At 56.2% G+C, this 12,680-nt stretch overlaps 1 protein-coding gene and 1 non-coding gene across 3 annotated transcripts in view; both read right to left on the bottom strand.

The window, feature by feature from the left end:
- The window catches only part of RFX4 (regulatory factor X4), a 164,243-nt gene that overhangs the window by 78,838 nt on the left and 72,725 nt on the right, over window positions 1-12,680 (bottom strand). For both annotated transcript variants that reach the window (XM_055118642.1, XM_055118641.1), the window contains exon 5: window positions 407-468. In XM_055118642.1, coding sequence (XP_054974617.1) covers window positions 407-468 — 62 coding nt within the window. The remainder of the gene's footprint in view (window positions 1-406; window positions 469-12,680) is intronic.
- Window positions 2,885-3,050, bottom strand: LOC129399252 (U1 spliceosomal RNA). Its single transcript, XR_008627019.1, has one exon. It is a non-coding gene; the product is annotated as a U1 spliceosomal RNA (small nuclear RNA).

The following is a 12,680-nucleotide window of genomic DNA, read 5'->3' as shown; positions in this document are numbered from 1 at the left end:
CACTCCCAGGCTTCACGTCTGCATCTGAGCAGTGGATGACAGGGAGGCATCTGCCCGCCATGGCCTGGGCCCTCCCCTGCATCTCCCGCTCAGCGAGGTCAGCACGGGCTCTCTGGCCCACCCAATGCCTGCAGAAAGTTTGCAGCGAAGGCACCTAAGTGAACCACGGACTGTTCCCGGAGGCCTCAAGGAGCATCTTTCACTGCTGCCCACACCTAGGAGCCCCCTGGAGCCTCGGGTCCGGGCGCAGGGCTGGCTGACTCCGGGCTGGTGCCAAGCCCTTCTCTCTGAGAAAGGGCGCCCAGCTGTCCACAGCTGCTCCTCCGTGCTCCTCTGTGCTCCTCCAGTCACACTTCCCGCCAGGCCGGGCGCAGGGTACCACGGGAGGGGTGAGGCAGGCGCTTACTTGGACTGTCCACGGGTGCCAAGTCTTCTGGTGGTCAGCTGAGGAAACTGCTGCCTTATGATCTGCAAGTCAACACAAGGATCGGTTACCCGTCGGGGAAAGTGGGGTGACAGGGAGGTAGACCCAAGTCCTGGGCGGGGGGGAGGGAACATCCATGTGGGTGGGGACTCTGGGGGGCTCTGGAGTCTGGGGGTCGTTCCCTCCCCACAACCCCATCCCACCCCCGGCAGCTCCATGCACTATTCTTCTGGCTCACAGTGTAGAGATTGCCAGGACTGGCCTCTCCCTTGTTTGAAGCCTTCCAGAAGCTTCTACAGCCCCGGAACAAAAGCCTCAGCCTACAGCTGCAGCCCCTCAGTGAGGCAGAAGCTGCTTGGGGCGTATCGGGATTTTTCCTGTTCCCAAGACTCGAGCGGGCTTCCTCCTTAGGGGGCACCCTTGGCCCACACTGAGGCTGCACCCGGACCTTCCCAAGAGGGGCGCCTTGTCTTCCAGCCTGGGGACCCCTGGGCCAAGGCTGCTGTCTGCTCTGAGGGCCCCTGACCAGCCTCACGTGGCCCTGCTCTCTGGCCTTCCTCACGTGGCACCTCTCGTGGCACCTCACGTGGCATGTACACGCATCTTGTTGGCTCTCCTGAACCTCCCCCACAGGGAAGCCCGAGGGTCCCGTTCAATCTACATTGACCCCCCAAAGCCCGCCCCTGTCCTGGAGCAGGGCTCTTGGCCCCCCAAGACACCCCAGGCAGGTGACCTGGCAAAGGACCCTCTGGCCAGGGCGGAAACCCAGTCCCAGAGCCTCAGGCCCTGCACTGGAGAGAAGGGGGTGCCTGCACCAACACTGGGGACCGCTCTGGGCAATTCATTTAACCTTCCCATGACTCAGTTTCCTCACTTGTGAAATCAAATTAAAAATAAAAACCCTACCCTATACAATTCTTTGGTTTTGGTTTTGGGGCCACACCTGTCTGTGCTCAGGGCTTACTTCTGGCTCTGCTCTCAGGCATCACTCCTGGAGGGCTCAGGGGACCATAGGGGATGTTGGGGGTTGAATCCAGGTTGGCCACATGCAAGGAAACGCCCTACCTGCTGCTGTACTATCTCCCCCCACCCCCACCCCCACCCCCACGCCACAATTCTTAGGCAAATAATTTTCAATGGGAGCCTGCACTTAGTACCCTTTCAGGTGGTCCAGTGTTAGGGCCCAGTGATGCCACGCAGCCCAACAGGTGCTGGGGACCACCAGGGCGACCCCAACAATGTTTGGGTTTTTTTTTTCTTTTTGGGTCTCACCTGATGATGCACAGGGGTCACTCCTGGCTCTGCACTCAGGAATTACCCTTGGCGGTGCTCAGGGGACCATATATATGGGATGCTGGGAATCGAACCTGGGTCAGCCGTGTGCAAGGCAAATGCCCTACCCACTGGGCTATCGCTCCAGCCCCTCCCCCCATACCCCAGCAGTGTTTGGAGGTGAGGGAGTAGATGTTCGATTCCAGTGATCAAACTTGAGGCCTCACACCTACAAGGTAAGAGCTCCAACCCGCTGTGGGGATTTCCTCTGATGGCCGGCTTCGTGCCTTCCCTCTAGTCCAGGCTGCATGGCCAGAGAGAGGGAGCCCGCAGGCTGTCCACCACGGAAGGGTGCTGCTCGGCTGGTTTGCTATTGCCAGGAAGGAACGGTGCCCCTGGCTCCAGGCGGGTGTGGCACCTGCCTGCCATCCATCCATCCACACCGACAGTCCCTCTCATCCGTTTGCTTGTGCCTCGGCACACACTCCTACGCTCGCCAGTGTCTGAGTCTGCGTGGACGTTTCCCTCCCTGCTCTGCCCCAGGGAGGCTCAGGAGTCTCTGTGTGGCTTCCCTGCCCCCAAATGGATGATGATGATGGCCCCCGGTGAAGCAGCATCCCCCCAAGGCAGAGGCGGACTCCGTGGAGGGAGCCCAAACTCAGGGGTGGGGAGTGAGACCACAGTCCACCTATGTGTTGGGTGGACCTGAGCATTTCCGGGGTGCAGAACAGATGCGCTGTGTTTCCTCTGCTCAGTGTGGTACCACCACACTGGCTAAGGGACCTCAGGAGGGCACGGGACAGAGCACTTCGAGGGGTGCGCAGGGAGAACCCTCAAAGGACTAACCTGCGCAGGGAGTCCCAGATTTTCTCCCTGGCACCACGGGGCCCACTTAAGCACTGTTTTGTCTGCTCCCCGCCCCATCTCCCAAACAAACAAACAAACAAACAAACAAACAAATCCCAACGCTTCTGGAAGCAAAAAGAGCCTCTGGAAGTGGCCTTCAACTGCCGGTTTGCAAACTGGTGCCGGTTGGCAGAAACTCATTTTACCAGAAAGTCACTGCAGCTGCCACATAACCCAGAACCGGCTGGAAACCACGGCTCTGACATACGGTCCCCAGAAGGATGCTGAACCCATAAGGCTTGGGCTCCCGGAACTCTTCAGGGGGACAATTTTTTTTTTAATTCGGGGAAAGCTCAAACACAGTTCCCCATGACCACAAATTCTGCAGTTGCTTTTTCCCATTTGGGGAAATCACAGGGGTCAGCAAGGCAGAGTGCAATGGATAGCTAAGCCTCGCCCCGGGAAAACCACCTTCGTGCTCGTGTCATCTCCCCAGCCAGGTAAGTGCCAGGGGTACTCTTACAAGTGCCACAGTCCTGCCTCACGAGGATCCGAGCTTGAGGCTGAGGACGTGAGCTGTTGTTCACTTTGCTATGTCCTCCCCCACCCCCCACCCCCCAAACAGAGGTGACCTGGAAGTCTGCGGCGTTAGCTCAGGGCTGACAGGGATGGGGCGGGGGGATACACACCATCTGTCTGCCTCACGCTGAGGCCACCCCAAGGGCTGTGGCCATGCCTGTTACCCTCGGCCACGCACACCTGCCAGGCTTTGAGCATTTGGGGGGCTTCAAGGCCAAAACCTGAGGCAGCTGTCCACAAAGGCAGGCCACCGAGGAGGTGTCCGGGTGCCAGCAGAGGGTGAGAGAGAAATGAGAAAAGCCTTAGAGAGAAACGCTTCACACTGGCTCACAGTGGGCTATACTTGGGGGTCTGACTTTCCCGCCCACCCACGCCCAAAGAATACAAGAATGTCACTGGAGGGAGCAGAGCCGTGGTACAGCAGGTAGGGCATTCGCCTTGCGTGGGACTGACCCGGGTTCGATCCCATAGGGTTCCCCATGTCCACCAGGAGTGATCCCTGAGCACAGAGCCAGGCAAACGCCCTGAGCACCACCTCCTGATATGGCCCCAACACAAAACAAAAAAATCTGAAAATGTCACCGGAGTCACGTGATTCGTAAGATATATACACACACAGCAGGTTTGGGGACAGCAGAGACTCCTCTCTGTTTCTGGCCTACTGTGCCCTTGGACCTGACCCCGTCAGCACCGGCTTTAACACTCTACTATCAGCAACATTTGAAGAACGTTCCACTGACAGAGATCCGGGTGTGGAGCGTGAGACGGTGCAGGATGCAGCTAGCATCTGGTTTGGGTTTTGGGTTGATTTTTTTTTCTTTTTTGGGTCACACCCAGCGATGCTAAGGGGTCAATCCTGGCTCTGCATTCAGGAATTACCCCTGGCAGTGCTCAGGGGACCATATGGGGTGCTGGGAATCGAACCCGGGTCGGCCGCATGCAAGGCAAATGCCCCACCTGCTGTGCTATCGCTCCAGCCCCTGGTTTGGGTTTTTATTTTTTTTTTTTTAATTTTTGTTTGTTTGTGGGCCACTAGCTGTGTTCAGGGCTTACTCCTGGCAGGGTTCAGGGGACCATGTGATGCCAGGGATAGCACCCGGAGTTGACCGTGCGCGAGGCTAGGGCCTTAACCTGCCGTACAATCCCTCTAGCCCCTAGCATCATTTTTAAGTAAGCCCTCCTACAAGGCAGTTTTAAATTAATTAAGAGACACAGACTCTTCATGCTCTTTGAAGAGTCCAAGGAAAGATTTTTGTTTGTCCGAGGAAAGAATCTAAAAATAACGAAAATCAGGCATGTTGGACTTGTTTGTTTGTTCCGGGGCCACACCCAGTGTCGCTCAGGGTTCATTCCAGGTTCTAAGTTTAGGGATCACTCCTGGGAGGATTGGAGGGCCAGACGTAGTGCTGGGGATTGAGCCTGGGTCATCTGCACACAAGACAAGCACCCTAACCACTGCACTATCTCATTGGCCCAGAACTCGAGCTCCTAAAAAATAAAAATTCAGAATCAACATAAATAGCCCATGATAGGGAACTGACTAAAAGATTGTAGGCATATTCAATGAAGCATCCGCAGCATTAAATATGATGTTAAAAACAATGCCGTGACAAAAATAAAATATTATGACCAAATGCTGAATTACTGCACAACATAAATTACAACATAAGTGGTAATTAAATCATCCTGGGGCAACACTGGGGTCATAATTTATGTCTGTACACATGGGGACATGAAAAGGGAATGTAAAACAATAAAAATGCTCTTTGTTAGAGTACTGAGATTGTGCTTACCACCAAAAAATTTATGTACAGACTTTATGTACGAAATTAATCTTTTTGTGGGTGTGAATACAAAGGATTATCCCACTAGAAATGTCCAGTTAGGAAACTGACAAGCAAAGTTCAAGATCTTGGAGAACATTCACCAGAAGTATACTCAAGTAGTTAGAGTGGTGGTTTATTTTCCTTTCTTAAATTTTTTTTGGAAAAAAAAAAGGTACTCTATCTCCTGCCAATAATATTTAAAGGAAGAGCAGGGAGAAGCCATGTGTTGAGGGGAGGGGGTAATTTCTGAGATCCATTAAGAGACTGGGTGAGGGGGCTGGAGTAATAGCACAGTGGGTAGGGCGTTTGCCTTGCACGCGGCCGACCCGGGTTCAATTCCCAGCATCCCATATGGTCCCCTGAGCACCGCCAGGGGTTAATTCCTGAGTGCAGAGCCAGGAGTAACCCCTGTGCATCGCCGGGTGTGACCCAAAAAGCAAAAAAAGAAGAGACTGGGTGAACAAGGACAGGAGAGAGAAGGGTCGGGAAGATTGCCCCATAGCTGGAAGCCTGCCTCACGAGCGGATGGGGAGAAGACAACTGGAATAGAGAAGGGATCACTAAGAAAATGATGGTTGGAGGAATCGGTCAGGATGGGAGATATGTGCCAAAAGTAGGTAAAGGACCAAACACGACGACCTCTAGGTATCTGCATTGCAAACCATAATGCCCAAAAGTAGAGAGAGAGTATGGGGAATATTGTCTGCCATGGAGGCAGGGGGAGGGTGGGAAAGGTGGGGTATACCCGGGATATTGGTGGTGGGGAATGTGCACTGGTGGAGGGATGGGTGTTTGATCCTTGTGAGATTGTAACTCAGACATGAAAGCTTATAACTATATCTCATGGTGAATCAATAAAAATTAAAAAAAAAAAAAGAGACAGGGTGAAGGTTTGATGCAGCCCTGGCATTTATCCCAACGCCGCCCCACGACACGGTAAGGAGCGAGCAGTTCCTGGCCTCGGCTGTGGTTGCGGGAGTCCCAGATTCTGGCATGGGAGCATAGGCCAGCCGTGGGGCCTGCATCGGCCTTGTGGCGTGGCCTCCCGTGTGTCAGTGCCCCTTTGCAGCCTATCCGCCCGGCCCGCCTGTGAGCTAAGTGCTAAGACTTGGTGCTGCAGGGTGCTGCGTCCTGGGGCATGGGGGTGCCAGGGCTAGAACCCAGTGGGCACCTTTATCCCTCGGCGGTCTCCAGGCCCCCGTCTACCGCTGTCCAGTGAGCTGTGTGGGACTCACATTGTCTCACTGCCTCCGTGGCAGACCCACGGCCGACACACCCACAACAGGAGCAGGAGACATGGGATTTGGTGGTGGTGTGGGTGGCCACCACGGGCTGGCCATTCCACTCAGGGCATCTGGAGCTCCGCTCTTCTCCCCACTCCCCGCCCATGGCCCCCTGCCCACCACCCTGACTACCACCTTGCAGCTAGACCCCAGCCTCATCCTCCCCGTGGATGGCCCCCGTGGCAGTCACACTGACCCTGATGGCAGGGTCTTTCCGGAAGCCAAGAGACCGACTTCGTCTCCTTGTGCAGGACGCTGGGGTCAGGACAGGGAGGTAGCGTGAAGCACTGAGCACTTGGCATGTGAAAGACCCATGTTTGATCCCCGCCACCGTGTCCCTCCCCCCCAGTGCCACTGGGAGCTTCGCCCCTCTCCTGAGCACAGAGCCTGGAGCTGCCTCTGAGCACTGCTGGGTATAGTCCCCCCTTCAAACAAACAAACGAGAGCCTCCTTTCTGCCCGGGACTGCCCTCAGACCATGGGTGACGGACCCTGACTTGAGCCTGACCACACCTTTCCGTGCCTTCCAGCTGGGTCTGTGAGTCCCCCCACATCACGCCCTCACACCCACCCCCTGCACCCCTAAGGAGCTCTCCCCTCTCCCCAAGTCTTCCCCCCACCCCGAGACGTCCCACAGCTGCCGTAAACACCTGGGTTCACAGGTACTGGGACTGGGCTTGCCCGGGTTCAAGGCCCGGCTTAAACACCCCCCCCCCACTGCTACACGGGGCTCAATGAGTCACTCCCACCAGACAAGCAACGAGCCCAGTGCTAGTCCCTCAGCACAGAAGGTAAACTGAGGCCACGAGTCTTACCAGAGGCAGAGCAGCTGGTTACCCATAGCCACACTACTGGCTCTGCAGGAACCCAGGGCCCCCCCCCCCCCCGAGACCCTCGAGAGTCCCCTTTCCTTCACCCAACAGCAGCCTCTTGTCCGTCTGTCTGCAGCTTCCCTGCCCCGCTGTGCCGGATGCTCTCGGCACCTCCCCGCCGTCCCGGCAGTTCCTGCCGCCAGCAGTATCCGAGGCCTCACCTCCCTATGAGCTGGGGAAAGTGGGAGCGGTGGCCAGGGAGGGCTGCTGAGAGGTTGGTGACCATCCCCTTCTGTCACACCTCCCCTGTGCTTGGCACGCAGCCGCCCCCATCGATGCTGTCTACTGAGTCTCTGCTAGTGGCCAAACTCGCAAGACACAAAGAAGAACCCGCCGCCAAGCGAAATACGTCAGCGCCTCGCTCAGCGGCCTGCTCCGTGGCGTGGATGGGGGGAGGCATGAGCGCTGTCCCAACCCCGCGTCCCCCTGAGGCCGGTGCCAGGGTGGTGCTGAGCTCAGTTGGGTGCGAGCCTGGAGCTCCTTATGTTCCTTGTGCTATTCTATGGTGTTTTGGTTTGATTGTTTGTTTTAGCTTTTTGCTAAAAAAAAAAAAAAATCACACCCAGCGATGCTCAAGGATTGCTCCTGGCTCTACACTCAGGAGTTTCTCCTGACGGTGCTCAGGGGGACCATATGGGATGCCAGGGATTGAACCTGGGTCGGCCGCATGCAAGGCAAACACCCTACCCGCTGCGTTATCGATCCGGCACCAGTATTTTTATTTTTAAGTTTGAAGGCGCTTTCCCCTTCCCAATAGTTTTTCAAGGGTAGAGCTGTTGATTTAATTTAATTTTTCTTTTCTGGTGCTGGGGGATTGGACACTGGGCTGTGTCCACAGGAAGCAAGGATCTAGCCCAGGAGCTGTGAGCCTCAAGGCAGAGACATAAAGGTGGTCCAGACGCATCTTTCGAGATGCAGAAGCCTGTCACATGCTCCCCTGTCCCGTCCCTTTGTTGCTTCTTGATGGGATGATTGAGCAAGTGGGGCAGGGGAGACAGGTGGAGGGGGGTGGGGGAGCATTGCACACACTTCCTTGTGGGGCACTCGTAGGAGTCTCTGTGTTGCTCCCCTGGTGTGTGCTGGAGGTCCCTGCTCTGTGGTGGCACCAGGGGTCTCAGGTGGCCGAGCTGCAGGGACTGTGTTCAGTGCATGCGGAGGGTGCCCAGGATCAAACTCAAGACCTCATGCTGGCAAGGCAGGTGCTTTTAACCCCTGTGTCTTGGGGTTGGAGGGATAGTACAGCGGGTTGGGCACTTGCCTTGTACGCAGCCAACCTCGTTCGACTCCCAGCATCCTGTGTGATCCCCTGAGCAGTGCTAGAAGTGATACCTGAGCACAGAACCGGAAGTAAGCCCTGAGCATCACTAGATATGCGTGTGTCCCCCTCAGCGCGAGCACACACACACACACACACACACACACACACACACTCCAAGTCATTCTCCCACTCTGCCACTCTGCCACCCTCAGCCTCTTAAAAAAAAGAATGCAATAAACCCAAGGACCAAAAGGGACCTTCTCTCTTTCCTGCCTTGGAGCACCGAGTGTCCGGGATGATTTGATAATGCAGGTTGCACTGGCCCAGCTCAGCACACGGGCCAGCTGCAGAGGGCAGGAGTGGGGAGTGTCCAGCCGGGCCCCTGGGCTTCAGCAGCCCCAAGGCCAGGAGGAGGGTGGCTTTGGTTGGTCACCTGGCAGGAGAGGGGGGGACCAGCTGCCAGGGACGGTCCCCCTCTGCCAATCTCTACGTCCCCTCTATTTGGCCTCCTGTATCCTCCTTAATCCCTTCCCGGGCAGCTGGAGCCCCTGCGCGTGGCCCCTCATTCCTGCCAGGGCTGGGGGCTCCCCAGGACTCCACAGCTGTGCAGCTGGAATCTTTCTTCCGTTGGGGAGAGGAAAAAAAAAAACACCAAACTTTTGATCTAAAAGAATACTTGGTGGCCAAATCCTCTCGTCCTCCTCCCCCAAAGAGAAGAAAGTCCTTTCCAATACGGAACTCAGAGGAGAGGAAACTTCCAAGGCGGGGGCATGGGGGTGGGGGGTGCGGTGACCATGTTCTGCCTAGGGGAGGAAGCCCAAGCCCCCCACGCCCCCACCCCGCCAGGGTAGAGGGGAGCGAGGGCCGCCAGGGAGGGCGTGGGTCTCCTCCTCCCAGCACACACATTTCTGGGAAGAAGCGGGACGGGGCGGCTCTTCCCTATTCAAGCGTTTCTTCGGGGTTGCAGATCACAAACGGTCTCCCTCGCCTTTCACCCAGTAGCGGCCGGGTCCCGCAGGCAGCCCCAAGCCCAGCCCCGAGGAGAGGAGTTTGCCTCTTGAAACTCCTGGGCCGGCCGGCCCCGGCTGCTTTTTCATTCCCCGACGAGCCGGGGCCCGGCTGAGCAGCACTTTTGTGACGGGTGCGAGGGGGAGCCGGGGCGGCTGCATAAATGAGCAGACGGGCAGGCAGCCCCTTTGTGCGGACTCAATGAAGCCTGCTTAAAGAACGCCACACGCTGTTCCAGCCACTGATCTAACATTCCGCAACATCCCGGCTTCCAAATTCCCTTTAATGACTCGAGAAGCGCCACCCCCCGCTCCACAACCCTCTCCCTTTCAGCCCGGGTAGGCAGGGCGCAGGAGTGGAGGGGGGCTTTGTGGAGCAGGGGGGGCTTCTGGCCCACTCTCTTGGAGGGTGGTGGGTGGGACTGTTCCAGTTCTTTCTTCAGGGCCCCGGGAACCAGAGGTGATCCCTTCTCTTCCCGTGCACCTTCTCCCAAACCACGCTCTCTCCTCCTCCCTACCTACTGGACATCAGCCTGCGGCTGACCCCGAAATCATTTGGAGGGTGCATTTGGGGGGACACTTCTCAGTGCTGCTCTGGCCCAGCAGTAATGGTCTGGGGGTTGTCGCCAGGGCCCCTGTGAGAATGAAGTTCTGGGATTCAACTCTTGGGGTCTCACAGATGCCAGGCCTGCGTTCTAGCCCTCTGAGCTCTCTCTCTCTCTCTCTCTCTCTCTCTCTCTCTCTCTCTCTCTCTCTCTCTCTCTCTCTCTCGGCTGCGTTTTTGTTTTTGTCTTTTAAAGAGAAACATGAGTGGGGGCCAGAGAAATAGGACAGTGGGTAAGGGCTGACCTGAATTCAATTCCCGGCATCCCATATGGTTCCCTGAGCCCCCCCACCCAGGAGTAAGCCCTGTGCACCGTAGGTTAGGGCTCAAAAAACAAAACAAACAACAATAACAAGACCCGCAGGTGAATGATTGATGATTGGACCACGTGAGGGATCTTAGCTTGATTTGCTTTAAGCCAAGGTCCCTCATGTGGTCTGCTGGAGGCCCTGCCCTCTTCTTGAAGATGAGGAAGAGAAGTCGGCCTGCACTGGATGAGGGGTCGCCACGAGGCACTGGCCACCCTGGAAAGCCCCAGGGAGCTCGTGGGAGCCCAATTCCTGGATGAGAATCATGACCCAGGGCGGTCCGAGGTGGCCACCTCGGACCGCCCCCCTTTGTGCCGTATCCCATGTGGGCTTCAGCATCTGGCTTCATGGCCACCCTCAGTGTCCAGGGAAGGAGCTGCAGTCGGGGTGGGCAGGCTTTGGGGCTTTGGTGGGCCCGACAGCTTCAGGCCCTGCCTAGTAAGCAAAGGCCTGTCACTGACCAGAGCTGGCCCCTGGGAGGCTGGGGGTCAGGGTTCCACGCGGTCCTCCTACACTTGGAGCGTGGCGGATGGTCACGCAGACTCATGCATCAGGGACACACTGCCAGACAATTACCCAGTCAGGGTCCCCCCGGGCTCACTGTACAAGTCACTGGGGGCAGGGGGAGGGAGGGAAGAAGTGCTTTCTGTACGTGTTTGTTTTTTTGGAGGTGGGGGGCACACCCAGCTGTGCTCAGGGCTTACTCCTGACTCTGCGTTCAGAGATCATTCCTCGCTGGGGTTCAGGGAATAAATGGGAGGCAGAGATTGAACCCGGGTCAGCAGCGTTCGAGGCAAGCACCCCACCTGCTGTACTACCTCTTGGGTCCCAAGAAGTGCTTGTAAAAGGCAAAAAGAGGGAGCAGTGGTTCAATGACAAATGCTGTTTTAGAACCAATTGCTGCAGAAGTGATGCAGGAGTCTCAGCCCTCGCCGGAAACATGCGTTTCTTTCTTTTTTAACAGAAGAGAAATGATTTGGGAGCCAGGTTAACTAAAGGAATTTCTAATTGCTGCAACTTTAACTCTAAAAGTGGAAAACCTTTCCTCTCTCTCTCTCTCTCTCTCTCTCTCTCTCTCTCTCTCTCTCTCTCTCTCTCTCTCTCTCCAATCAACAGTGCTCAGGGCTCCTGCCAGCGGCTCCGTGTCCTGCAGGATTGCTCCCAGGCATCCTCAGGAGACCCTGCAGTGCCAGGGATCAAACTTGGGGTGGGGGGTCCCTCAGGGACAGCACGTGCTCCAGCCCTTGACGCTATCTCCCTGGAGCAACCTGATTTCTTTTAAGACCATAAGCTTCACCCCCTCCTTCAGGTGGTCTGGGGAAGGGCTCTGAAGCGCCCGACCCCCGGTGAGCCCATCTGGAGTGGGGGCTGGCCCAAGTAGTTGGACAATGCTGCTCTAACTCTACCTCGTCAGCAACCCTTTGGGCAGGGGTCTACCCAGCAGGGCTCAGGGCAGCCCGGGAGATCACTCCCCCTGGTGCTACTCGACCCAGCTGTGCAGGCTTGACAGCCCAGTGCTCGGCTCAGCTGTGCTGGGGGCTATCAGGGCCACCTCCAGCGGGGGCCTGGGAGCCACATGGTGGGGGATCACAATTAGGGTCTAAGCAGAAACAAGGGCCAGGAGGATTGGTCCACGGTTGAAAGCCTGCCTCAAGAGCTGGGGGAGAAGGCGGCTGGGATGGAGAAGGGACCACTATGGCAATGACAGTTGGAAATGTCACTCTGGATAAGAACTGCATGCTGAAAACACGCAAGAAGCATGATAACCTGTCAGTATTTGTATAACAAAGCATAAAGCCCAAAAGGAAGGAGAGAAAAAGGGCAGAAAAGAAAAAGAGAGAGAGAGAGAGAGAGAGAGAGAGAGTGGTGGGAGGGATACTGGGGACATTGGTGCTGGGAAATTTACACTCGTGGAGGAATGGGTGTTGGAACACTGTATGTCTGAAACCTGACCATGAACAGCTTGTAACTGTGTATCTCACTGTGATTCAATTAAAGAAAAATAAAGAAAAAAGCAAGTTTGGGTCTAAGCATACCAAGTGTGTCCTCCAGCCCGTTGTACTGTCTCCCAACCCCTTGGCAATTATTATTATTTTTTTAATATCACTCACTGGGGCTGAGAGGATAGAATGCTACTGGTTCTACTGGACATTCCATGAGAGAAATTCCAAAAAAGAAAACAAAAACAAAACTAAGACTTGACTTCTACTGCAGTGAGATGCAAATCAGGACTGGGGTGGAGGGAAGATTCCAGAGGCCACCGGGTTCCCACTGGGGAACCCGGGAACCCGTGGCTCCGTGCAGGGAGCCATCGACAGCTGAGGGGGTTGCAAATCCCCCTGTGAGCCCAGTCTGGCCCCTGAGCTGACTGGAGGAGGGGTCACGTGTGTGACTGTGCCACA

Source organism: Sorex araneus, chromosome 10 (genome assembly GCF_027595985.1).
Source record: "Sorex araneus isolate mSorAra2 chromosome 10, mSorAra2.pri, whole genome shotgun sequence".
In the NCBI taxonomy this organism is placed as follows: Eukaryota; Metazoa; Chordata; class Mammalia; order Eulipotyphla; family Soricidae; genus Sorex; species Sorex araneus.
Note: the sequence above shows the minus strand (reverse complement) of the source record. Positions and strands in the feature narration are given on the sequence as shown.